The sequence below is a fragment of the Hemitrygon akajei genome, chromosome 13, assembly GCF_048418815.1.
Source record: "Hemitrygon akajei chromosome 13, sHemAka1.3, whole genome shotgun sequence".
NCBI classification, from domain to species: Eukaryota; Metazoa; Chordata; class Chondrichthyes; order Myliobatiformes; family Dasyatidae; genus Hemitrygon; species Hemitrygon akajei.
In genome coordinates this window covers 734773-760814 of record NC_133136.1, presented here as the reverse complement: position 1 = coordinate 760814, position 26042 = coordinate 734773, and the positions used below count along the sequence as shown (strand labels likewise).

At 41.8% G+C, this 26042-nt stretch overlaps 1 protein-coding gene across 2 annotated transcripts in view; it reads right to left on the bottom strand.

The window, feature by feature from the left end:
- Positions 1-26042, bottom strand: part of srp72 (signal recognition particle 72) — a 236200-nt gene that overhangs the window by 166532 nt on the left and 43626 nt on the right. Inside the window, exons 5-8 of one of the 2 annotated variants that reach the window (XM_073064014.1) lie at positions 18851-18962; positions 15818-15849; positions 4909-5033; positions 4764-4821 (exon numbers count right to left, since the gene is read on the bottom strand). In XM_073064014.1, coding sequence (XP_072920115.1) covers positions 4764-4821; positions 4909-5033; positions 15818-15849; positions 18851-18962 — 327 coding nt within the window. The remainder of the gene's footprint in view (positions 1-4763; positions 4822-4908; positions 5034-15817; positions 15850-18850; positions 18963-26042) is intronic. The other variant, XM_073064015.1, reaches the window with a different exon arrangement.

The following is a 26042-nucleotide window of genomic DNA, read 5'->3' as shown; positions in this document are numbered from 1 at the left end:
AACTTTACTGTCTTCTTTTTCTTCCTTCTCCCATACATCTGTTCCTACACTCTGGTTCCCCTCCCCCCTCATATCTAGTTTAAATCCACTGGAGCCTCTCTAGCAAACCTACCTGCAAGAATATTTATCCCCCTCCAGTTCAGATGTAAACTGTCCCGCCAGAACAGGTCCCACCTTCCCTGGAAAACTGCCCAATTATCTATAAATCTTAAGCCCTCCCTCCTGCACCATGTCTTCAGCCATGTGTTGATCTGCACTATCTTACTGCTTCTAAACCCACCTGCACGTGGCACTGGTAGCAATCCTGAGATTGCTATCCTGGAGGACCTGTCCTTTAACTTGGCACCTAGCTCCCTAAACTCACCTTTCAGGACCTCCTCACTCTTCCTACCCACATCGTTGGTCCCTACATGGACCACGACATCCGGATGCTCACCCTCCCTCTTGTGAATACTGAGAACTCGATCCGAGATATCACGGACCCTGGCACCAGGGAGGCAACAGACTATCCGGGATTCTCGATCTCTTCCACAGAACCTCCTATCTGTCCCCTAACTATCGAATCCCCTATCACTACTGCTCTCCTCTTTTCCCTCCTTCCCTTCCGAACTGAGGGTCCAGTCTCGGTGCCAGAGATGCAACCACTGCAACTTATCCATGGTAGGTCGTCCCCACCAACAGTATCCAATACGGTATACTTATTGTTGATGGGAACGGCCACAGGGGTGCTCTGCTCTTCCTGTCTAGTCCCCTTCCCTCTCCTGACAGTCACCCAACTACGTGTCTCCTGACTCCTAGGGGTGACTATCTCCCTGAAACTCCTGTCTATTTCTGCCTCCGCCTCCTGAATGATCCGACGTTCATCCAGCTCCAGTTCCCGAAGACAGTTTGTCAGGAGCTGCAGCTGGATACACCTTTTGCAGGTGAAGTCATCAGGGACAGCTGTGCTCGCCCTGACTTCCCACATACTGCAAACGGAGCACTCAACTGCCCTAAATGCTGCCTCCATTACCTACTCCTAATCTAATTAGATTAATTAAAGGAGCTTAACCGGCCTTACCTCACCAGGAGTGAAGCTCGTATTCTGCCTCTGCTCGCTTTTTAAATACCCCCGCTGATCTCAGAGGCCGACCTTCACGCGCTTGCGCAATCGTGCCCCGTTCAACGTTGCCTCTGCCAGTTCTCGCCGAAGCCTGATTGAGCCAAAGCTGTCCCACTCTGCCTCAGTCCACTAAAAAACAATGGCCGCCACAACGATGGCCACAGTATATGGCAGTCTTTCTTTCTAAACCTTTGGCGCGCTACATCACGCACCTGAGCAATCAAGCCTCTTTGCCCCGATCAATTAAAAAAAAGCTTCTCTCCGAGCTTCTTTTACCTCTTCCCTCTCCACCTCTTGCTGCGATTTAAATCCAAGTTGACTGATCCTAATCAGACCCTGTCTAGCCAGATAATGATATTTACCATCTCTAAGAATACTTTCCATTAATTTACCCACCACTGAAATCAAACTTACAAGCCGATAATTGCTAGGTTTACTCTTAGAACCCTATTTAAACAATGAAAGCACATGAGCAATACGCCAATCCTCCGGCACCATCCCCGTTTCTAATGACATTTGAAACATTTCTGTCAGAGCCCCTGCTATTTCTACACTAGCTTCCCTCAAGGTCCTAGGGAATATCCTGTCTGGACCTGGACACTTATCCACTTTTATATTCCTTAAAAGCGCCAGGACTTCCTCTTCTTTAGTCATCATAGTTTCTATAACTACCCTACTTGTTTCCCTTATCTTACACAATTCAATATCCTTCTCCTTAGTGAATACCGAAGAAAAGAAATTGTTCAAAATCTCCCCCATCTCTTTTGGCTCCACACATAGCTGTCCGCTCGATTCGCTAAGGGAACAATTTTATCCCTCACTATCCTTTTGCTATTAATATAACTGTAGAAACCATTTGGATTTATTTTCACTTTACTTGCCAAAGCAACCTCATATCTTCTTTTAGCTTTTCTAATTTCTTTCTTAAGATTCTTTTTACATTCTTTATATTTCTCGAGCACCTCACTTACTCCATGCTGCCTATATTTATTGTAGATCTCTCTTTTTCCTAACCAAGTTTCCAATATCCCTTGAAAACCATGGCTCTCTCAAACTTTTAACCTTTCCTTTCACCCTAACAGGAACATAAAGATTCTGTAACCTCAAAATTTCTCCTTTAAATGACCTCCATTTCGCTATGACACCCTTCCCATAAAATAAATTGTCCCAATATACTCCTTCCAAATTCTTTCACATCTCCTCAAAGTTAGCCTTTCTCCAATCAAAAATCTCAACCCTGGGTCCAGTCCTATCCTTCTCCATAATTATATTGAAACTAATGGCATTGTGATCACTGGACCTGAAGTGCTCCCAAACATATACCTCTGTCACCTGACCTATTTCATTCCCTAACAGAAGATCCAACACTGCCCCTTCTCTAGTTGGTACCTCTATGTATTGCTGCAAAAAGTACACTGCAGATGCTATGGTCAAATCAACACCTACAAACAAGCTGGAGGAACTCAGCAGGTTGGGCAGCATTTGTTGAAACGAGCAGTCAACGTTTCAACAGATGCTGCCCGACCTGCTGAGTTCCTCCAGCTGCAAAAAACTATCCTGCACACATTTTACAAACTCCAAACCATCCAGCCCTTTTACAGTATGGGCTTCCCAGTCTATGTGTGGAAAATTAAAATCTCCCACAATCACAACCCTGTGCTTACTATAAATATCTATCTCCTTGCAAATCTGCTCCTCCAATTCTCGCTCCCCATAGGTGGTCTATAATACACCCCTATAAGTGTTACTGCACCTTTCCCATTCCTCAATTCCACCCAAATAGCCTCCCTAGTTGAGCCCTCTAATCTATCCTGCCAGAGCACCGCTATAATATTTTCTCTGACAAGCAATGCAACACCTCCCCCTCTTGTCCCTCCGATTCTATTGCACCTGAAGCAACAAAATCCAGGAATATTTAGTTGCCAATCACACTCTTCTGCAACCATGTTTCACTAATAGCTACAACATCATATTTCCAGGTATCAATCCGTGCTCTAAGCTCTTCCACCTTTCTTACAATGCTACTAGCATGAAAATAAATGCATTTAAGAAATTCTCCACCTTTTACTCTTTGTTTATCACTAACGGTGCAAATAACTTTACTATCTTCTTTTTCTTCCTTCTCCCATACATCTGTTCCTACACTCTGGTTCTCCTCCCCCCTGTATCTAGTTTAAATCCACTGGAGCCTCTCTAGCAAACCAGTTCAGATGTAAACCGTCCCGCCACAACAGGCCCCACCTTCTCTGGAAAACTACCCAATTATCTATAAATCTGAAGCCCTCCCTCCTGCACCATGTCTTCAGCCACGTGTTGATCTACATTATTTTACTATTTCTAAACCCGCCTGCATGTGGCACCGGTAGCAATCTGGAGATTGCTATTCTGGAGATCCTGTCCTTTAACGGCGCCTAACTCCCTGAACTCACCTTTCAGGACCTCCTCACTCACCCTACCCACATCATTGGTCCCTACATGGACCACAATGTCCGAATGCTCACCCTCCTTCTTGAGAATACTGAGAACTTAATCCGAGATATCGCGAACCCTGGCACCAGGGAAGCAACAGACCATCCGGGATTCTTGGTCTTAAACTCTCTTATCACCTCCAGATCATTGCACAACATCCAATCCAGTACAGCTGATCCCCTAGTGGGCATAACAACAAGCTGTTCTAAAAAGCCATCCCTTAGACATTCTACAAATTCTCTCTCTTGAGGTCCAGTACCGGCCTGGTTTTCCCAATCCACTTTCATGTTAAAATCCCCAACAATTATCATGGCATTGCCCTTCTGACACGCCTTTTCTGTCTCCTGCTGTAATTTGTAATCCACATCCTGGCTACTGTTTGGAGGCCTGTATACAACTGCTATTAGGGTCCTTTTACCCTTACCATTTCTTAATTCAACCCATAGAGACTCTACACCTTCCGATCCTATGTCATCTCTTTCCAAAGATTTAATATTATTTCTCGTGCACAGAGCCACACCACACCCTCTGCCTACTGACCTATCTTTCGAATACACCGTAAATCCTTGGACGTTCAACTCCCAATGGCAGCCATCCTTCACCCAAGTTTCAGAGATGGCCACATCATCGTATTTGCCAATCTGTAGTTAAATTTCAAGATCATCCATTTTATTCCTTATGCTGCATGCATTCAAATATAACACTCTCAGTCCGGTATTTGTTGCTTTCTGTTTTAACTGCACCACACCTCTATTGCCCTGTAACTCATCCCACTGGCTGTGATTATGCCTGATCGCCTGCCAGTTCATTCTATCATCTCTGTTGCACACTATCTTTGATTTATTTGTTTTCCTCTTCCTTAGTCCTATCATTCTGGTTTCCATCCCCTGCCAAATTAGTTTAAACCCTCCCTAACAGCTCTATTAAATGTGCCCACTAGGTTCTGCTGTAACCTGCCAACTTCCCACACTATCCACAATACCTCAAACCTTCGTGTCATCTGCATATGTCCTTCCACGTCTCATCCAAATTACTTGCAGTATTTATTTATAATGCAAATAGTCTTTCAGCAAAGAGTGCTACTTTAGAGAACACGATTATGTTCTTAATCAAATTAATCTTCAATATTCTGATAAATAAGTATCAATCAAACTTCCCAGGCAAGTAGAGACAATACAGATAACTGATGTACCTTATTCAGTGTAATTATATTATTGGCAGTTACTGCAAGGAGTCCAACATCTGAAGGCCTGTAAGAATGGAACAAAATACACGTGACCAACACAGAAACACACGTTATCATCTTCTACACATGTGACTGGCAAATCATTTCTTACTTTAGTTTGATTACTTGATTGTAAAGTTGCAAAGCGTCATCATTCCGTCCTTGAAGCTGCATAACATAGGCCATCTGGGCATGAATTATTGCCAGTTCAGCATCAATTTCCTCGTCACTTATATCCTACAATGAAAATTCAGCATGTTTCACTGCAAAATCACAGGGAACATAAATCAGTATTTGAATAGATTTTCCAGAATGTGTTATATGTGTGAGTTATATGTACTTGTACAAAAGCTGGATGAACTCAGCAGGTCAGGCAGCCCTCCGTCTCGGCCTGAAACGTTGACTGCTCATTTCAACGGATGCTGCCCGACCTGCTGAGTTCATCCAGATTTTGTATGTGTTGATTTGACCACAGCATTTGCAGTGTACTTTGTGTTTAGTTATATGTACTGTTGTGCACCTTGATCTGGAGGATCATTTGGTTATACACATGTGTACAGTTGAATGACAATAAACTTGAACTCAAAAGAAAGCTTCTGGCACATTGCCCTTCTGAAATCAAAGTAGTGAGTATTGGAGCTAGAAAGTTGAAGCTGAAGTTCAACTTCATGGATAGACATATCAGAATGGGAATGGGACATGGAATTAAAATGTGTGGCCACTGGAAGATCCTGGTTTCTCTGGCAGACGGAGCGTAGGTGTTCAGCTTCAGGTGTTCATCCATGGCCTCCTCTACTGTCAAAATTATCCATGGCCTCCTCTACTGTCAAGATGAAGCCACACTCAGGTTGGAGGAACAACACCTTATATACCGTCTGGGTAGCTTCCAACCTGATGGCATGAACATTGACTTCTCTAACTTCCATTAATGCCCCTCCTCCCCTTCGTACCCCATCCCTGATTTATTTATTTTTCCCCCTCCCCTTTTTGTTTTCTCTCTGCCCATCACTCTGCCTGTCCTCCATCTCCCTCTGGTGCTCTCCTCCCCCTTTCTTTCTCCCTAGGCCTCCCGTCCCATGATCCTTTCCCTTCTCCAGCTCTGTATCCCTTTTGCCAATCACCTTTCCAGTTCTCAGCTTCACCCCACCCCCTGGTCTTCTCCTATCATTTTGCATTTCCCCCTCTTCCTGCTACTATCAAATCTCTTACTATCTTTTCTTTCAGTTATTCCTGTCGAAGGGTCTTGGCCCGAAACGTCAACAGTGCTGCTTCCTATAGATGCTGCCTGGCCTGCTGTGTTCCACCAGCATTTTGTGTGTGTTGCTCGAATTTCCAGTATCTGCAGATTTCTTTGTGTTTGCTTTTTAAAGAATCTATCTGCCTCTGCTGCCTTGAATGCACCCAATGACTTGACCTCTACAGCCATTTGTGGCAACAAATTCCATAGATTCACCACTATCTAGCTAAAGAAATTTCTCATCTCTGTTCTAAGAGGACACAGCTCTACTCTGAGGCTGTGTCCTCTGCTCTTAGATTTCCCCATCATAGGAAACATCAAAACATCAATTCTAATACTTATATCAAAGACCACCCTATAGTCCACAAGATTTAGAGGAACAAATTTATAAAGGTAATCACAGACTGCTGCAAGAAATGAAAAGTTCTAATAGTAGGTGATTTTAACTTTCCACATATTCCCTGGGACTCCCATCCTGTAAAAGGAATAGATGGGTTAGAGTTCGTCAAATGTGTTCAGGAAAGTTTCCTTAATCTGTGTACAGGAGAGTTCCATAATCAGTACATTGAAGTCTCAACGAGAGTGTGCAATACGTGATCTGCTAATAGGGAATGAGACAGGGCAGATGGCAGAAGTTTGTGTAGAGGAACACTTTGCATCTAGTGGTCATAATGCCATTGGTTTCAAAGTAAATATGCAAACAGGTAGATCTGGTCCATGGGTTGAGATTCTAAATTGGAGAAAGGCCAATTTTGATTATATCAGAAAGGATCTGTCTAGTGTGGATTGGGACAGGCAAAGGTGCACAGGCAAAGTGGGCAGCATTCAAAAGTGAAATTTTGAGAGTACAAAGCTCGTACGTGCCTTTCAGAATGAAAGTTAAAGATAACAGTGTAAGAAACCTTGACTTTCAAGAGATACTGAGGACCTGATTAAGAAAAAAAAAATGGAGGTGCATAGCAGGTATAGGCAGTTAGGAACAAATGAGATGCTATGGAGTAGGTAATGCCCTGGTTAAGATTTTTTTACTGCAGTGCTGTTGGTATTTCACTTTAGCAGTTCTGTAAGAGCAGTCGTTCTTCTTTAAGCCTGTTTGGGTTTGACCTAAGATAAGAAGAAGCTTTGTTGTTCGACTTAGGAATGTGGTATCCACCAATCACGGTGGTGGAATTGGGAGAAGGTTCTGGAGAACGTTGGTGTGGGGAGATCATTTTTTTTGCGGGAGCTGGAAGACGACAGGAGGGAAGATGGCTGAGGTTGCCGTCCCAGTTGCACAAGGTGCTTTGTGCAGATGAATGGCTTCAAGAAGGAAGGACCAATACTCCTGTGGGAGACCTGTTTGTTCGAGATAGATTTCAGGTGACATTCAGAAGGTGATACGTGCTGTCACGCAGACCAAGGGTTCAGCGCGCGAGTGACAGTCAAGTTCAAGATGAACTCCAATTAAATATACAAACGTTTAACATTTGGCTGTTTAAGAATAATAGGTATTTTTCATCTTTCTATAAGTAACTGTTTGCTTAAGCTAACATTCTTAAATATACTTTATAATTGTATGCAGTGTACAATCTGTTATTTCTTGCTGATGGTGATTGCTAGGAGCAGTAAATCACACAGCATTCACACAAAACAGGGATTTGGCAGGACCAAAATCGTATACACGCTGGATATATGAAGCCCAAGAAAGATGGGGTTCTCGCTGCAGAATCCAACAGATGCCCAATAAAAAGGGGTTTCAAGTATAAGAAATGCAAGAGAGCACCTAAGAAAGAAATCAGGAGAGCTCAAATAAGGCATGAAGTTGCCCTAGCAGACAAGCTGAAGGAGAATCCTTTGAGATTCTACAAATATGTTAAGAGCAAACTGATTGCAAGGGGCAAAATTGGTCCTCTGGAAGATCAAAATGATAATCCATATATGGAGTCAAAAGAGATGGGGAAGATCTTAAATAATGTTTTTGTATCTGTTTACTTAGGAAACAGACATAGAGACTATAGAAGTGATGAAAAGCAACATTGCCTTCATGGACTCTCTACCGATCACCAAGGATGAGATGTCTGCTGTCTTGGGGTAAATTAGAGTGGATAAGTCCCCATGGCCTAACAAGGTGCTCCTCGATCCTACAGGAGTCAAGTGTAGAAATTACTGGGGCTCTAGCAGAGATTTAAATCATGCTTCACTACAGGTAAGATACCAGAGGATTGGAGGAGGATAGCTAATGTTGTTGTGCTGTTTAAGAAAGGTTCTGAAAATAAACCAAGAAATTACAGGTCTCCGAGCCTGGCATCAGTAGTGGGAAACTTATTGATAGGTATTCTAAGGAACCAGATATATGAGCACTTGGATAGGCATGCACTGATTAAGGATCATCAGCAAGGCTTGGTGCGTGTTACGTCATATCTAACCAATCTTAGAGTTTTCCAAGGAAGTTACTTCAGGAGGGCACGGAGCGACCACTCCCCACTGAACATCGACGGCTCCTCGGTAGAGATCATTAAGAGCACCAAATTTCTTGGTGTTCACCTGGCGGAGAATCTCACCTGGTCCCTCAACACCAGCTCCATAGCAAAGAAAGCCCAGCAGTGTCTCTACTTTCTGCGAAGGCTGAGGAAAGTCCATCTCCCACCCCCCATCCTCATCACATTCTACAGGGGTTGTATTGAGAGTATCCTGAGCAGCTGCATCACTGCCTGCTTCGGAAATTGCACCATCTAGGAGGTCACCAGGAGACGCTCATGGAGTGAGTACTGTTTCAGATTCGCTCCATAACCTTTACTTTTCTTAACCTATGATCACCCTTATTTAACTTACTTTTACCTACACCAAAAGATTCTTGCTACTTTTTTGGACTTATCTTTAAGAGTGTCCTGTGAATTTTGAAGAAATGAGTACAGAAATGGCTTTAAGATCTAAAGGGCGAGACCCTGGGAAAGATTCTAACGGCAACGGAAAGAAAAAAAAAGACCGATCCTAAGCGTACTGAATTGACATGATATGTTATTGGAGCTTTTAAATGAAAAATTTGAAGAACAACGACAAACTTTCAAACAAGATCTAAAGGCTTTCCAGGTTTCTATGGATAAGACCAATTCAGTAGTTAAACAGCAGCAAGCTCTAATCGTAACTTTGCAAGAGGACGCTTGGAAGCGAGACTTGATAATCGAAAAACTGGAGCAGAAATTATCTTCGACGATTAAACAGGTGGAAACACTTAAAGCTAAGAGTGTCGACTTTGAAAATCGGTCCAGAAGACAGAACTTACGCATACTTGGTCTCCTGGAAGGTATTGAACAGGGGGATCCCTCGAAGTATTTTGCTCAACTTTTAAAGGATGCGTTCCCTTCTGTATTCCCAGACAGTCCTCTGTAACTTGATCGCGCCCACAGAATTATGCGCCGATCATCAAGTTCTTCATCTAAACCACCTGTTGTAATTGTTCGATTTCATTATGTGCATGTCAAAGAGCAACTTATTCGTGTGGTTCAGCGTTTAGGGATGGTTAAATTCAAAGATTTCGAGTTTAGATTAGTGGAGGATTTTAGCCCAGAAGTAATGAAGGCAAGGCTTCTTTTTAAACCTCTGATGTCTGAATGTTATGAGAAAAATCTAAAACCAGCGCTTTTATACCCTGCGAAGCTTAGAATCTCGCCTCCGAATGCACCACGGCGTGTTTTTCTCTCCACATCTGAGGCTCGAAGCTTTCTGGATGAGAATTATCCTACTGCTTTGGACTCTCGTTTATAATAAATGAGTGAATTTGATCGTTACAAGATAGTTATTCCATCTGCAATTGGTTGTAATTATGATATTATAGCCATCTCTGATCATACTCCATTGAAACTTTCTATTAAATTTATGGATACAGCTTCTAGTGTTAGGCAATGGTGATTTGATTCTACCTTACTGCAAGATCCGGATTTCATTAAATTTATGAAGGAACAGATCGATTTCTTCTTTTCAACTAATTCCACGGATGATATTTCTTGCTGAACACTTTGGGACACTTTTAAAGCATATATACGTGGACAGATTATCTCTTATTCTGTTGGTTTGAGAAAACGTATTAAGAAGGAAATTCTTATATTGGTTGATAAAATTAAAGAAATTGACAAGAAATATTCGACTGCTCCTAGTAAGGAGCTTTACAAACAAAGGGTTGAACTTCAAATGGTACACAGTTTATTACTTACATCTTCGATTGAAAATCAATTAATGAAAACCAGATCTGATTTTTATATACCGTAGATTCCGGATTATAAGCCGCTACTTTTTTCCCATGCTTTGAACAGCTTTGAACACTGCGGCCTTTACTACAGTGCGGCTAATGCATGGTTTTTTTTCATGCCGCCAAAAACATTTTGCCTCATAACAGTAGACCAATAAAATTGATGAGTAGTTCACAGAGGTCCAATGAAATTGTACGATAAATCAAGCGCACTTTCACAATTAAATTATTATAAATCAGTCATTTGTACTCACCCTCATCAACATGGAAAACACTCGAAGAAAAGCATTGTGCTGCCTTTATGGCAGTTATTTAGTTTATAATATTTTTGCTTAGTAATTCATTTGTTAGTATTTTCAAGTTAAAGTTAGAAGTGTTTTAAGTATATTTGTTTTCTGTACTACATCCCGGGGTGCTATGACGTCACATCCGGTTTCGCCGCGTCTTGTGGGGAAAATACCGGTTTGCGATAAACGGAAAGGAGGGGGCGAGCGCATTAGACCCGCGCGAGAACGCTGCAAACATATGATGCAGCTTTTAAGTTAAAGGCGATCAATAACTTTTCCTGGTAGGCTGCAGTATATATTTTTTTACCAGTCGTTAGGAGATATTGGAATGTATACGCAACGTAATTTGTGTGTTACCGATACGTATGTATATTTAAAAGTAGCCGTGTTACAGGCACGGTTCGAAAAAAAGCATTTGCAATATGTATTTGTTTATGTTACCATACGGATTTAATTAAAAGTTAAAAAATCCTCACGTGTAATATCTTTCTGTGTAAATATCTCATATTACAACGTGGGACACCTGCGGCTTAAAATCCGGTGCGGCTTGTACAAGTACAAAATTGATTTTCTTTCTAAAATTAGAGCCTGCGGCTTTTAATCAGGTACGCTCTGTAGTCCGGAAGCTACGGTACATAGTGATAAATCGGGTAAACTGTTAGCTAATCAATTGAAGAATGCTTTGGTTAAACGTCAAATTAATAAGATTCGTCAACATAATGGTGAATTGACAGTTAACCATGATGAGATAAACAAATCTTTTCAAGATTTTTATACCTCGCTGTATTATTCTGAATTCCCTCATGATCATAATACCATGTATGATTTTCTTGGGAAATTGAATTTTCCAAAATTATCATCAGATGTTCTTTCAGTATTAGAAACTCCTATTACGGATGCAGAAATTAAAGGGGTTATTTCCTCTATGAATTCTGGGAAAGCACCAGGTCCAGATGGGTATACAGTGGAATTTTTTAAGTGTTTTTCCTCTACTCTTTCTCCTTGGTTATGCAGGGTTTTTGAAGAAGCAATTAGATTGGGTAAACTGCCACAATCTTGTTATAGAGCTTCCATTTCTTTAATATTGAAAAAAGATAAAGACCCTACTGACTGTGCATCCTAAAGACCAATATCCTTATTGAATGTAGATTCCAAGATCTCTTCCAAGTTACTGGCGTCCAGGCTGGAGAAGGTATTACCTCAAATTATCTCGGAAGATCAAACTGGTTTTATTAAAAATCGCTATTCTTTTTTCAATATTAGGAGATTATTGAATATTGTTTATACTCCTTCACGTAGCACCTCAGAATGTGTCATTTCATTAGATGCGGAGAAAGCATTTGATAGAGTTGAATGGCCATACTTATTTACTGTGCTTGAGAAGTTTAATTTTAGTTCGACATTTATTTCCTGGATTAAACTGATATATCATACTCCAGTAGCCTCGGTTTTTACTAACAATCAAAGATCTCCCTTTTGTCGTTTATTTCGGGGTACTAGACAAGGCTGTCCTCTTAGTCCATTATTATTTGATATTGCTTTAGAACCTTTGGCAATTGCTATGAGAGAATCACCGAACATTTTTGGCATTACTCGTGGAATGGATATACATAAGTTATCATTATACGCAGATGATTTTTTATTATTTATTTCTGATCCTGAGAAATCCATTCCTGCAGTTATATCATTGTTGGCTCAATTTAGTAATTTTTCCGGGTATAAATTACATCTTAGTAAGAGTGAATTGTTTCCTTTAAATAGACAGGTTCCAATTTATGGAAATTTACCTTTTAAATTAGTTAATGACTCTTTTATATACTTAGAGATTAAAATTACAAAAAATTATAAGGAGTTATTTAAGGTTAATTTTTTACCCTTAATTGATCAGATTAAATGTTTGTTCACTAAATGGTCACCATTATCTTTATCTCTGATAGGTCGGATTAATGCTATTAAGATGATTATTTTACCCAAGTTTTTATATATATTTCAAGCGATACCAATTTTTATTCTGAAATCTTTTTTTTGCTAATGTTGATTCAAAACTTTCCCCATATATATGGCAAAATAAAAATCCTAGATTAGGTAAAAAATATTTACAGAAGGCAAGGAAGGAAGGTGGATTGGCATTGCCTAATTTTAGATTTTATTATTGGGCAGTTAATATCCGATATTTGATATGTTGGTTAAAGGATTGGGATTTATCTTTTAGCCCTCATTGGGTGAACCTGGAAACTAAATCTGTACAAGGATTTTCATTGGGTTCTATTTTAGGGTCTTCTCTTCCCTTTGCTCTTTCTAAATTGCAGAAACGAATTGACAATCCGATAGTTAAACATACTTTACGTATATGGTTTCAATTTCGGAAATTTTTTGGGTTGAATCAGTTTGTTTTAACTATTCCTATTGTATCCAATTTCTTTTTTTATCCTTCTATTATAGACCAAGCTTATTCAGCTTGGAAGACTAAAGGATTACTACAATTTTCCGATTTATTTTTGGATAATTGTTTTATGTCTTTTGAACAATTATCTAATAAATATAATTTGCCTAGATTTCATTTTTTTTGATATTTACAGATTAGGAAATTCTTAAATACTGTACTTCCTACCTTTCCAAATCTTGAGTCTTCGGGTATTTTGGAGAATTTGTTAGAACTAAATCCTTCTCAGAAAGGTGTAATATCAAAACTCTACAATATAATTATGAAAATACGTTCAGAGCTCTTCTATAAGATTAAAAATGATTGTGAAAGAGAACTTAACCTTACTATCCCTATTGAGAATTGGATAAAATTCTTCAATTAGTCAATTTATCATCTATATGTGCTAAATATTCATTAATACAGTTTAAAGTTGTGCACAGGGCTCATATGTCCAAGGATAAATTGGCTCATTTTTATTCCTATATAAATCCTATTTGTGACAGTGTCTTTAACTCATATGTTTTGGTCATGTCCGCTTTTGAAAAAATATTGGAAAGACATTTTTGATATTATTTCCACGGTATTGAACATTGATTTACAACATCCTATTACTGCAATTTTTGGTTTACCAATGATGGACTCAATCCATTTATCTTATTCTGCTTGTCAAATGATTGCATTTCTTACATTAATGGCTAGAAGATCTATTTTGTTGAATTGGAAAGAAATTAATCCCCCTACCATATTTCATTGGCTTTCTCAAACTATGTTATGTCTAAATTTGGAGAAAATTAGAAGTGTTGTATTTGACCCTTCTATTAAATTTGAAAAGACATGGAGACCATTTATTCAATATTTTCATATGATGTAATGAGACCCTGTTCCAAACCTATTTGTTTTTCCAGTTTTGATTATACATATGTTGAGAGGATTGGAGTTGGCGACACTGATGATTTTGTATTTTTTTTATAGATATTATAAACAGCCCATTTTTTTAATTATTTTTTTTCTCTTTTTTTCTTCTTTTTTTCTCTTTATTAGTTATTAGGTTGTTAGATTAGTTTTCTAGCATAATTTTTTTTTCTTTTTTGTTTTTTTAATATATATATTATGATATAACCTAGTTTTGCTTTGTTTATATGTTATTTGTATCATTCATGATTTGGGAAGACTTAATTATATTGTAACTATTGCTTGTGTATCCTTTCATGTTCAGTATAAATTTGTAAGTTTGTAATCCCACTATCTATGTATTAATCTTATTATGTTGATATTAATAATAATAATAATAAGATTGAAAAAGAAAAGAAAGGAAATTGCACCATCTCGGATCACAAGACCCTGCAGCAGATACTGAGGTCAGCTGAGAAGATCATCGGGGTCTCTCTTCCCACCATTAAGGACATTTACACTACACGCTACATCCGCACAGCAAACAGCATTATGAAAGACCTTACGCACCCCTCATACAAACTCTTCTCCCTCCTGACATCTGGGAAAAGGTACCGAAGCATTCGAGCTCTCATGACCAGACTATGTAACAGTTTCTTACCCCAAGCTATCAGACTCCTCGACACCCAGAGCCTGGACTGACATCTTACTGCCCTATTGGCATGCTTATTATTTATTGTAATGCCTGCACTGTTTTGTGCACTTTATACAGTCCTGAGTAGGTCTGTAGTCTAGTGTTGTTTTTTTCTGTGTTGTTTTTTACGTAGCTCAGTCTAGTTTTTGTACTTTGTCATGTAACACCATGGTCCTGAAAAAACATTGTCTTATTTTTACTATGTACTGTACCAGCAGTTATGGTCGAAATGACAATAAGTGACTTGACTTGAAATAGATGAAGCCAACAAGGCAGTGGATGTTGCCTGCATGGACTTAGCAAGGTAGACATAGAGACCCTCATGGCAGGTTGATCAAGAACGTTCAGTTGCTTGACATTCAAGATGCGGTAGTAAATTGCATTAGACATTTGCTTTGTGGGAGATGCCAGAGATGGTTGCCTCTGATAAAAGGCTATGATTAGTGAAGTGACACAGTGATTGGTACTGGGCTGTTGCTGTTTGTCATCTCCATCAATGATCTAGAAGATAATGTGATTAACAGCAAATGACAGCAAGATTGGTATTGTAGTGGACAGCAAGGAAGATTATCAGAGCATGCAGCAGGATCTGGACCAGCTGGAAAAACAGGTTGGAAATTGACAGATGGAATTTAATACAAACTGTACAAGGTGTTGCACTACAGTAGAACCAACCAAACTACATCTTACACAGTGAATGGTAGGGCACTGAAGATTGCTGTAGAAAAAAGGGATCTGGGAATACAGGTTCATAATTGATTGAAAGTGATGTCACAGGCAGATAGGGTAATAAAGAAAGCTTTTGGCACATTGGCCTTCATAAATCAAAGTATTGAGTACAGGAGATAGAATGAGCGCAAGTGGTGCATTTAGGCTCGATTTCAAAGTTTAAGTGAAATTTGGACAGGTACATGGATGATAGGGGAACAGAAAGCTATGGTCCTGCTGCAGGCTGATGGGAGTAGGCAATTGAAATGGTTTGGCACAAGCTAGATTGGCCAAAGAGCCTGTTTCTGTGCTATGACTCTGTAACAATGTGGTGAGACTTTACTACCATCTGTTCCAATCAGGAGCATGGAGTTTCTTCTACAAGTTAAAATTTACTATTTCATATCAGTTAATGCAGAAAGATATGTTTTTTTAATGCCACAATATGGGGGGATTCTGTCAAATCAATTTAACACCTATTTCATTGCATGCAATTAATGCCAAAAAAAAGTTTGCACAAGAATCAAAGGACCTTCATTGTCTGGAATACTCACAGTATCTTCTGAAAATGACTGCCGACAGAGTTCTAAATCAAAAGAGAGAAAATACACAGAATTAGAAAAGTAGTAATTTTAATTACCCCTTCTTGGTGGCGTATGCAGGGGGGAGGAAATGAGTGAAAATCTGAAGTAAGAAATGCGCTGGAAATATTCTACAGGTCAGACAACATCTATGAAGGAGGAAACAGGGGTCATGTTTCAAATCAATGACCCTTTACCAAAACTAGAAGAGTAAGATTTTTCCAATTTTTCTGGCATCTTGGCCCCAGAGTAACACTGCTTTGTTTGGCTGTACTCATGGGCATTCATGAACAGTTGAATGATAATTTTGGAAATAAAAGGGTTATCATACTAGGAACATCTGAGAGTCTGGGTCTGTACTCACTGGAATTTAGTAGGATTAGAGGGGATCTCAGTGAAACCTTACTAATGTTGAAAGACCTAGAAAGAGTGGATGTGAAAAGGATGTTTTCCATGGTGAGGGAGTCTGGGACAAGAGCGCACAGCCTCAGAACAAAAAGGTGTCCATTTAAAAAGAGATGCAGAGAAATCACCCGGACAAATTTATCCCTAACATCCAGCAAGAGATCCCTGAACATCGACAACATGTCCATAGTACATTTCCCTGCAAAAACATCATCCGCAAGTTCTAGCCTTATAGCCTCATAATTTGCCCTTCCCCAATTAAAAATTTTCCTGTCCTCTCTGATTCTATCCTTTTCCATGATAATGTTAAAGGCCAGGGAGCTGCGGTCACTGTCCCCCAGATGCTCACCCACTGAGAGATCTGTGACCTGACCTGGTTCATTACCTAATACTAGATCTAGTATGGTATTCCCCCTAGTCGTCCTGTCAACCTACTGTGGCAGGAACCCATCCTGAACACACATAACAAACTCTGCCCCATCTAAACCATTGGAACCAATCAGGTGCCAATCAATATTAGGGAAGTTAAAGTCACCCATGATAACAACTCTATTATTTTTGTACCTTTCCAAAATCTGCCTCCCAATCTGCTCCTTGATATCTCTGCTGCTACCAGGAGACCTACAGAATACTCCCAATAGAGTAACTGCTCCCTTCCTGTTCCTGACCTCCACCCATACTGACTCAAAAGAGGATCCTGCTACATTACCCACCCTTTCTGTAGCTGTAATAGTATCCCTGACCAGTAATGCCACCCCTCCTCCCCTTTTTCCTCCCTCTCTATCCATTTTAAAGCACTGAAATCCAGGAATATTGAGAATCCATTCCTGCCCTGGTGCCAGCCAGGCCTCTGTAATGGCCACTAAATCAAAATTCCATGTATGTATCCAAGCTCTCAGTTCATCACCTTTGCTCCTGATGCTTCTTGCATTGAAGTACACACACTTTAGCCCTTCTACCTTACTACCTTTACACCCTTTATTCTGTTTCTCTTTCCTCAAAGCCTCTTTATATGTTAGGTCTGGCTTTACTCCATGCACTATACTTGCAGCTCTCGCATGACCTTTATCCTCCTGCACCTCACTATCTGCTCTAACACTCTGGTTCCTCTCCCCCTGCAAATCTAGTTTAAACCCCCCAGAGCAGCACTAGCAAACCTTCCTGCAAGGATATTCGTGCCCCTCCAGTTCAGGTGCAACCCGCCCCGTCGGAACAGGTTCCACCTTCCCTGGAACAAGGCCCAATTGTCCATATATACTCATTTAGGTGGGGGAAAAAGGAGTGAATGAATGAATAAAAAAGAATAGTTGAGTAATATAAAATCCACATTATAATAAGTATTTCTCGAGATAGGTATATCACTGTCTATTTTTGCTTCTGTTTAGCTTCTCAACACTTTTAAAGTTAGCCAAACCTTATGGCTCTTCTGGAGGGGGTGAGGGCTGTCTTCGGAAAACTCCCAGTCTCTTCCTGATATATTTCTGTCGTCTTCCTCCCGTTCCCTGCTTTCTCGATTCTCTCACTATTTCCCAAGAAGAGCGGGATAACTGCTCAGCCTGGCTTTCCCTCAGTCTGATCACGCTGACGGGCAACTCTCTAGCCTTCATGTCTGTAGACGCTTCTTCCACTATCTGATACATTTGGACCCCATCTTCATAAAACACTCGCAGATTAGTAGGGTACGGAGTTTGGAATCTAATCTTTCCTTGCTTTAATATTCGCTTTACTTCAGAGTATTCTTTACGTTTCTGCAGGACTGCCGGGGGGAAATCTTGATCAAAATATATCAATTTCCTGTCCAAAAACACCCTATTCTTTCCCCAGGCCCTTCGTAGAATCTCTGCTTTGGTATTGTATCGAAGGAATATAATTACTATTGAGCGAGGCTTATCTTCTCTGTCTTCAGTAGGCCGCGGGTGAGCGCACGATGCACCCTCTCAATTTCAAGCTCCATAGTCAAAGGAATCTCCAGCACATCCTGCAGCAACTTTCGTAAAAACTCCATCATAGACAAACCCTCCGCTCCTTCGGGAACATTGTATATCCTGATATTTTTCCATCATGATCTTCCCTCCTGGTCAATCAGTTTACTTTCTTGTTGATTTAATATTTTTATCGTCTTACTTAGTATCCGTTCTACGTTTTGCATGCGATCTTCCACGTTCTCAATTCGTGTCTCTGCCACCACTATTTTTTGATTGATGTTGGCAAGTTCTGACTTGATATTATTTAGTTGCTGTTTTATATCTTTTTGGAATCCCCGTACCTCTTCCAGAATTTTTATCGTATTTGCTGCTTCACCTAAACGAGGCTGTCAGCCTTGCTACCATGCATTCGCATAGGAGAGCCACTTGTTGCACCACTCTTGGCCATAGGCTCCGCAGAGATGCTTTTTTTAATCTCCATTCTTTTTCCCCATTCTTGCCCCCCCTTATCAATTCAGATATTTTCGAAAGATCTTATATTTGATGGATTTTTCCCGAGGAGCTATTTACTTAAGCTGCCATTCTGGACGATGACGTCACCGGAATTCCGCAGTCATTTCTAATATTATTAACATATACTAAGTGTTCATTTTAATTTTTTGCAAACTATACTTACCCTCAGCTTTCTGAAGTTTATTCATAGCCAAAGACAGCTTTCCTTCACCAATCAGCGTGCAAGCAGCATTGTAACACAGTTCATAGGAAGTTTCAGGTAGGCCCAAATCCTCCTGTGAAATAAAGTTAAATAGCATTGCACTTTTGCTCTTTCTTTATGCATTACTAATTTAAACATATGCATATTCAAAGATTAAAAGTGCATTTATTATCAAAGAATATATAAATTTAACAACCTTGATATTTGTTTGCTTGCAGGCAGTCACAAAAGAGGAACTGAAAAGAACCCAATTTAATAAAGACCAACCACCACCCCCAGTGCCCACAGAGAATGAAAAAAAAACTAAATCTTGCAAACAATAGAAGTGAGCAACAACAGCATTCCGAACCAAAGTGAGTCTTTGGATTAATTTTTTTTTGTAATTTATCTTTTTTATTGAAGTTCATCATCAAACAAACATTTCCATAAGATGTATTTCAGACATTGTACATATATATCAGAGTCTTTGGATTAAAAGCCCCGGAGTAGCTCAGAGTAGGCCCAAAACCTCAGTATTAGTGGGCCAAATCGCCATAAAGTTCACAGACATAAAGTACAGCAGCCAGGGACAATCTCACAGTCTTAGTGTCACGGAGAGTTCACACCTCGAGTTCACGTTGCCCTCACTCGTCTCTTCATTGTGATGATAGTTTACCACAATTTACTTTAAAAAATTGTTATCCATAATGCTTTTAATCTAATTCCTTTGCTTTTGAACCACCAATAACCCGTCACATGCCTTGTAAGTTTCTTAATGTGATGTATAGATTTTTATGTACTGCTACTGCCAAACAATAAATTTCACACTATATGCCAGCGATATTAAACCTGATTCTGATTGTTTGACAGGTAACAATATGTAAAACATGGCAAAGCATTTGATAGGATCCAAGATCTCTATCAGAACAGGTGGATCACAAGACTCTGGTTTGCCCCCTGCTCTGCTCACTTTACACTTATGTCTGCGTGGCCAAGCACAGCTCCAATGCCATATACAAGTTTGGCGATGACACCACTGTCACAGGCCAAACCAAAGGTGGTGACAGATCAGTATTCAGGAGGGAGATGGAAAATCTGGTTGAGTGGTGCCATAATAACAACCTTTTTCTCAATGTCAGCATGACCAAGGAGCTGATATTGACTTCATGAGGAGGAAACCAGAGGTCTGTGAGTCAGTCCTCATCAGAGAATCAAAAGTGGAGAGGGGTAGTAACATTAAATTCCTCTGAGTTACTATTTCGGAGGATCTGTCTTGGACCCAGCAGATAATTACGAAGAAAGCACAGCAGCACCTTTACTTCCCTAAGAATTTGCGAAGATTTTGCACGACATCTAAAACTTCTGTAAATGTGCAGTGGAGAGTATATTGACCGTCTGCATTGGAAACACCAATGGCCTTTTATGGCAAAGCCTACAAAAAGTAGTGGAATCAGCCTAGTCCATCACGGGTAAAGCCCTCCCCACCATTGAGCACATGTACACAAAGCGTTATCACTGGAAAGATGCATCCACACTCAAGGACCCCATCACCCAGGACATGCTCTCATCTTGCTGCTGCCATCAGGAAAGTACAGGAGCCTCAGGACTCACACTACAAGATTCAAGAAGAGTTATTACCTCTCAACCATCAGACTCTTGAACCAAAGGGAATAGCTTCAATTGCCCCAACATTGAAATGTTTCCACAACCAATGGAACACTTTCAAAGGACTCTTCATTTCATATTTTTGATATTTATTGCTTATTTATTACTACCGTAGATGTCGGATTATAAGCCGCTACTTTTTTCCCACATTTTGAACAGCTTTGAACACTGCGGCCTTTACTACGGTACGGCTAATGCATGATTTTTTTTCATGCCGCCAAAAACATTTTGCCTCGTAACAGTAGACCAATAAAATTGATGAGTAGTTCACAGAGGTCCAACGAAATTGTACGATAAATCAAGCGCACTTTCACAATTAAATTATTGTAAATCAGTCATTTGTACTCACCCTCATCAACATGGAAAACACTCAAAGCATTGTGCTGCCTTTATGGCAGTTATTTAGTTTATAATATTTTCGCTTAGTAATTCATTTGTTAGTATTTTCTAGTTAAAGTTAGAAGTACTACATCCCGGGATACTATGACGTCACATCCGGTTTCGCCGCGTCTTGTGGGAAATACCGGTTTGCGATAAACGGGAAGGTGGGGGCATTAGGCAAGCGCGAAACGCTGCTTTTAAGTTAAAGGCGATCAATAACTTTTCCTGGTAGGCTGCAGTATATATTTTTTTACCAGTCGTTAGGAGATATTGGAATGTATACGCAACGTAATTTGTGTGTTACCGATACGTATGTATATTTAAAAGTAGCCGTGTTACAGGCACGGTTCGAAAAAAAGCATTTGCGATATGTATTTGTTTATGTTACCATATGGATTTAATTAAAAGTTAAAAAATCCTCACATGTAATATCTTTCTGTGTAAATATCTCATATTACAACGTGGGACACCTGCGGCCTAAAATCCGGTGCGGCTTGTACAAGTACAAAATTGATTTTCTTTCTAAAATTAGAGCCAGCGGCTTTTAATCAGGTGCGCTCTGTAGTGCGAAATCTACGGTAATTATTTTTGTATTTGTAGTTTGCTATCTTTTGCACACTGGTTGAACGCCCATTAATACAGCCTTTCACTGATTCTATTATGGATCTATTGGATATGCCTGCAAGAAAACAAATCGCAGGGTCGTATGTGGTGACATATATATACTTTAATGATAGATTTACTTTGAAGTTTGAACGTAATTGCTGCCCAACTGCATTTTATCAGTGCAATTTAAGAAATTGTTAAGGCAGGTGACCTAGAACTTTGTGTTGAAAGTTTTAATGAAGGAAATAAACAGAGCAGTGGACTGGATGTCAATCAAATGGGTCAGCATTATGCCATAGATCCATTGTTGTTGCTCATCCTTCGGAGTCGAAGACGACCACGACTTCTGTCAGGTGGAGGGTTTGTGACTGTGGGTCCGGAGGTGACTGGTGAGGCCAATCCGGACCCTGAAAGCTCGCCCACATGTGGGACACGTGAGGGTAAGTGCTGCAGTGGAAGTGGAGGTAGCTCGAGCCTTGCACGCAACGCATTTCCTCTAAGCCTCTGAGGTGCCTCTGATTTCTGCTGCATATGCTCCTTTAGTGGTCCTGCTCCACCAGGTTGGGTGGTCCAGAGCAAGCAATTCCCAGCTATTGGGATTGATGTTGAGGTCTTTGAGGGACACTTTGAGGCAGTCTTTGAAATGTTTCTTCTGCCCTCTGAGCGCTTGCCCTGGCTCAGCTCTCCATACAGCAGCTGTTTTGGTAGTCGACTGTCAGACATCCTGACAACATGGCCAACCCATCTGGCTTGGGCTTTCTGTAGGAGAGTGTAGACGCTGTGGGTGCTAACCCGCTCCAGGACCTCCGTGTCTGGGACTTTGTCCTGCCATCATACGTGGAGAAGTCTGCGGAGGCAGCTCAAGTGGAAGTGATTGAGCTGTTTAGCGTGTCTGCTGTAGACAGTCCAGGTCTCGCTGGCATAGAGGAGGGTGGTGAGAACCACTGCTCGATAGACCTTCAGCTTGGTGGTAAGGCTGAGTCCTCTCCGCTCCCATACATTCTCACGGAGTCTCCCAAAGGCGGCACTGGCTTTGGCAATTCTGTTGCTGATCTCTGCATCTATGTTCACCACTCATGATAGAGTACTGCCCAGATAAGTAAAGCTGTCGACTGCCAGTAGCTTCTGCCCCTTTACTATGATGTGTAGTTCCTGGTAGGGCTTTCCGGGTGCGGGCTGGTACAAAACTCTGGTCTTTTTGGTGCTGATTGTAAGTCCAAAGTTGTCACAAGCTTGTGAGAAGCAGTCCATTTCTCGCTGCATCTTCTGCTCTGTGCTGGCGTTGAGGGCGCAATCATCAGCGAATAAGAGGTCTCTGACGACGGTCTCCTTTACCTTTGTAACAGCCTATAGACACCGGAGGTTGAATAGCCCACCGCCAGTCCTGTATCTGATGTGTATACCATCCTGACAATCGCGAAAGGCATCATTCAGCATAGCAGAGAAGACCATGCTAAAGACTGTAGGGACGAGAACGCATCCTTGCTTCACACCGTTCTTCACTGGGAACGCTTCTGACTCGTCACCATCATCCAAAACTTTCACCATCATGCCATCGTGGAACTGCCGAACAATCGTGATGAACCTGCTAGGGCAGCCAAACTTCTCCATTATCTTCCATAAGCCACCTCTGCTGACCGTATCAAATGCCTTGGTCAGATCGACAAAGGTCATAAAGAGGTCGCTGTGCTGCTCTTGACATTTTTCCTGGAGTTGGCGTGCAGCAAATATCATGTCAACAGTTCCACGCTCTGCACAGAAGCCACACTGGCTTTCTGGGAGGAGACCTTGCTCAAGGTGTTGGAGAAGCCGATTAAGCAGGACGCGAGCCAAGATTTTCCCAGCTATGGACAGGAGGGAGATGCCTCGGTGATTGTCACAAGACTGGCAGTTGCCTTTCCTCTTGTAGATGTGGACTATGCTGGCATCTTTCAACTGTTTTGACACCACTGACTGGGGTGTCTTTGAAGCTGCAGCCACCAATATACATGAACTGACAGATACTGTGACATCCTACATCAGTTTTTGTGAGGATGCATGTGTACCCACAAAAACTTTCCGGACCTTCGCCAACAATAAGCCATGGTTTATTCCCCAAACTCAGACATCTTTGCCAAGCTAAGGAGGACGCCCACAGGAGTGGGAATAGGGCCCTGTACAGGCTGGCCAGAAATGCACTGACCAGAGAAATCAGAGTGGCCAAGCGGTTCTACTCCGAAAAGTTGAGGAATAATTTCTCAGCTAACGACTCATTGTCGGTGTGGAGAGGCCTGCAGGAGGTCACTGGCTACAGGAGACGCCCTGCCCCCCCTGCTGAGGTTAACAAAGCTTTGGCTGACGACCTTAATATCTTTTACTGTAGGTTTGAGAGGGTCCATCTTACACCTGTCCCTCCCCCCTCTTCGGTCTCTCTTCCTGCCTTCCCTCGACCATCACTCACTGGCACTCATCCCCCAATCACTGCAATCACCTCCCCACCATCTCTGCCCAGCCCCCCTGGATCACAGCTTAGAATCAGCGAAGAAGTATGTCGACTGTTCCAGCGACTTAAGACCCGAAAATCTCCAGGCCCAGATGGGGTCTCCCCCTCCTGTCTACGAGCCTGTGCTGATCAGCTGGCTCCCATCTTCACTCAGCTCTTTAACAGATCTCTGGAGCTGAGTGAGGTTCCGACTTGCTTCAAGCACTCTACCATCATCCTGGTCCCCAAGAAACCCACCATCACAGGACTGAACGACTACAGACATGTCGCACTGACATCTGTAGTCATGAAATCCTTTGAACGCATGGTGTTGAACCACCTGAAGACCCTCACCAGCAGCCTGCTGGATCCCCTGCAGTTTGCCTACCGGGCAAATAGGTCAGTAGACGATGCAGTCAACCTGGGACTGCACTATATCCTGCAACATCTGGATCGTCCTGGGACCAATGCTCGGATGCTGTTTGTGGATTTCAGTTTGGCATTTAACACCATCGTCCCTCATACCCTCTGCTCCAAATTGTCTCACCTTGCTGTGCCACCTGACCTCTGCGATTGGATTTACAGCTTCCTGACCAACAGAAGTCAGCAGGTAAGGATGGGACCGGTCACCTCGGATATTCGAATCACCAACACCGGCGCCCCCCAGGGGTGTGTCCTCTCTCCACTGCTGTTCTCCCTCTACACCAATGACTGCACCTCCTCCAACCCCTATGTGAAGTTTGCAGACGACACTACCGTCATCGGACTCATCCAGAATAGTGATGAGTCTGCATATCGACAGCAGGTGGACCAACTGGCGCTCTGGTGCAGTCGGAACAATCTGGAGCTGAACACGCTCAAGACAAAGGAGATGATAGTGGATTTCAGGAGACATCCCCCCGCTATGTCTCCCCTCACAGTCCTCAGCAGCCCTGTGTCCACCGTGGAGAACTTCAGGTTCCTGGGAACCACCATCTCTCAGGATCTGAAGTGGGAGCAGAACATCAGCTCCATCCTGAAGAAAGCCCAGCAGCGGATGTATTTCCTGCGGCTCTTGAGGAAATACGGTCTGCCTCAGGAATTGCTGCTGCAGTTCTACACTGCAGTCATTGAGTCTGTCCTGTGCACCTCCATCATTGTGTGGTTTGGAGCCGCCACCAAGTAGGATAGAACCAGACTACAGCGCACAGTGAGGACTGCCGAGCGCATCATTGGAGCCTCCCTGCCCTCTATTGTGGACCTGTACTCTTCCAGGTTGAAGAAGAGGGCGGGGAACATCAAAAAGGACTCCTCCCATCCTGCGCACGGACTGTTTGATCTGCTTCCGTCTGGTAGACGCTTCAGATCCCTCCAGACTAAGACTAATAGGCACTGGAGAAGTTTTTTCCCTACTGCGGTCACTTTGCTGAACAGTTAACTGCCGGTTAACTGTCGGCTAACTATTACTTGGATTGCACTACCTGTATGTATAATCTATATTTTCATTTATATTTATCATTATTATTGTTATGAGCAGAGAGACAACATCTGCCGGAAGTAAATTCCTTGTATGTGCATAGGTACTTGGCGATTAAAGTCTGATTCTGATTCTGATTCTGTTGCGGGACCTTTCCTTCGTTCCACATAGACTGGAAGAGTTCAGTCGGCTTCTGCATCATGAATGGGCCTCCTGCTTTGTAGACTTCAGCAGGGATTACATCTGATCCTGGTGCCTTGCTGCAAGAAAGTTGCCTGATGGCTTTTCTGACTTCTTCTTCTGTGGGTAGGTTGTCAAGGTCCAGGTTGATCTCCACCTGAGGTAGGCAAGCAATGGCCTCATCGTTGATTTCGGCAGGGCGGTTGAGGGCCTGGTTTACCAATCTACAGACTCACACGGCCACCTTGACTAATCCTACCACCCTGCATCCTAGAGGAACTCTATAGTGCCATAGATCCATACAAGCTACAGACTCCCACAACCACCTTGCTACTCCTACCACACTGGATCCTGAAAGAGCTTCATCCCATCCTCTCAGTTTCTCCACCTATATTAAGTGCACCATGCAAATGCATGGTCAGGCA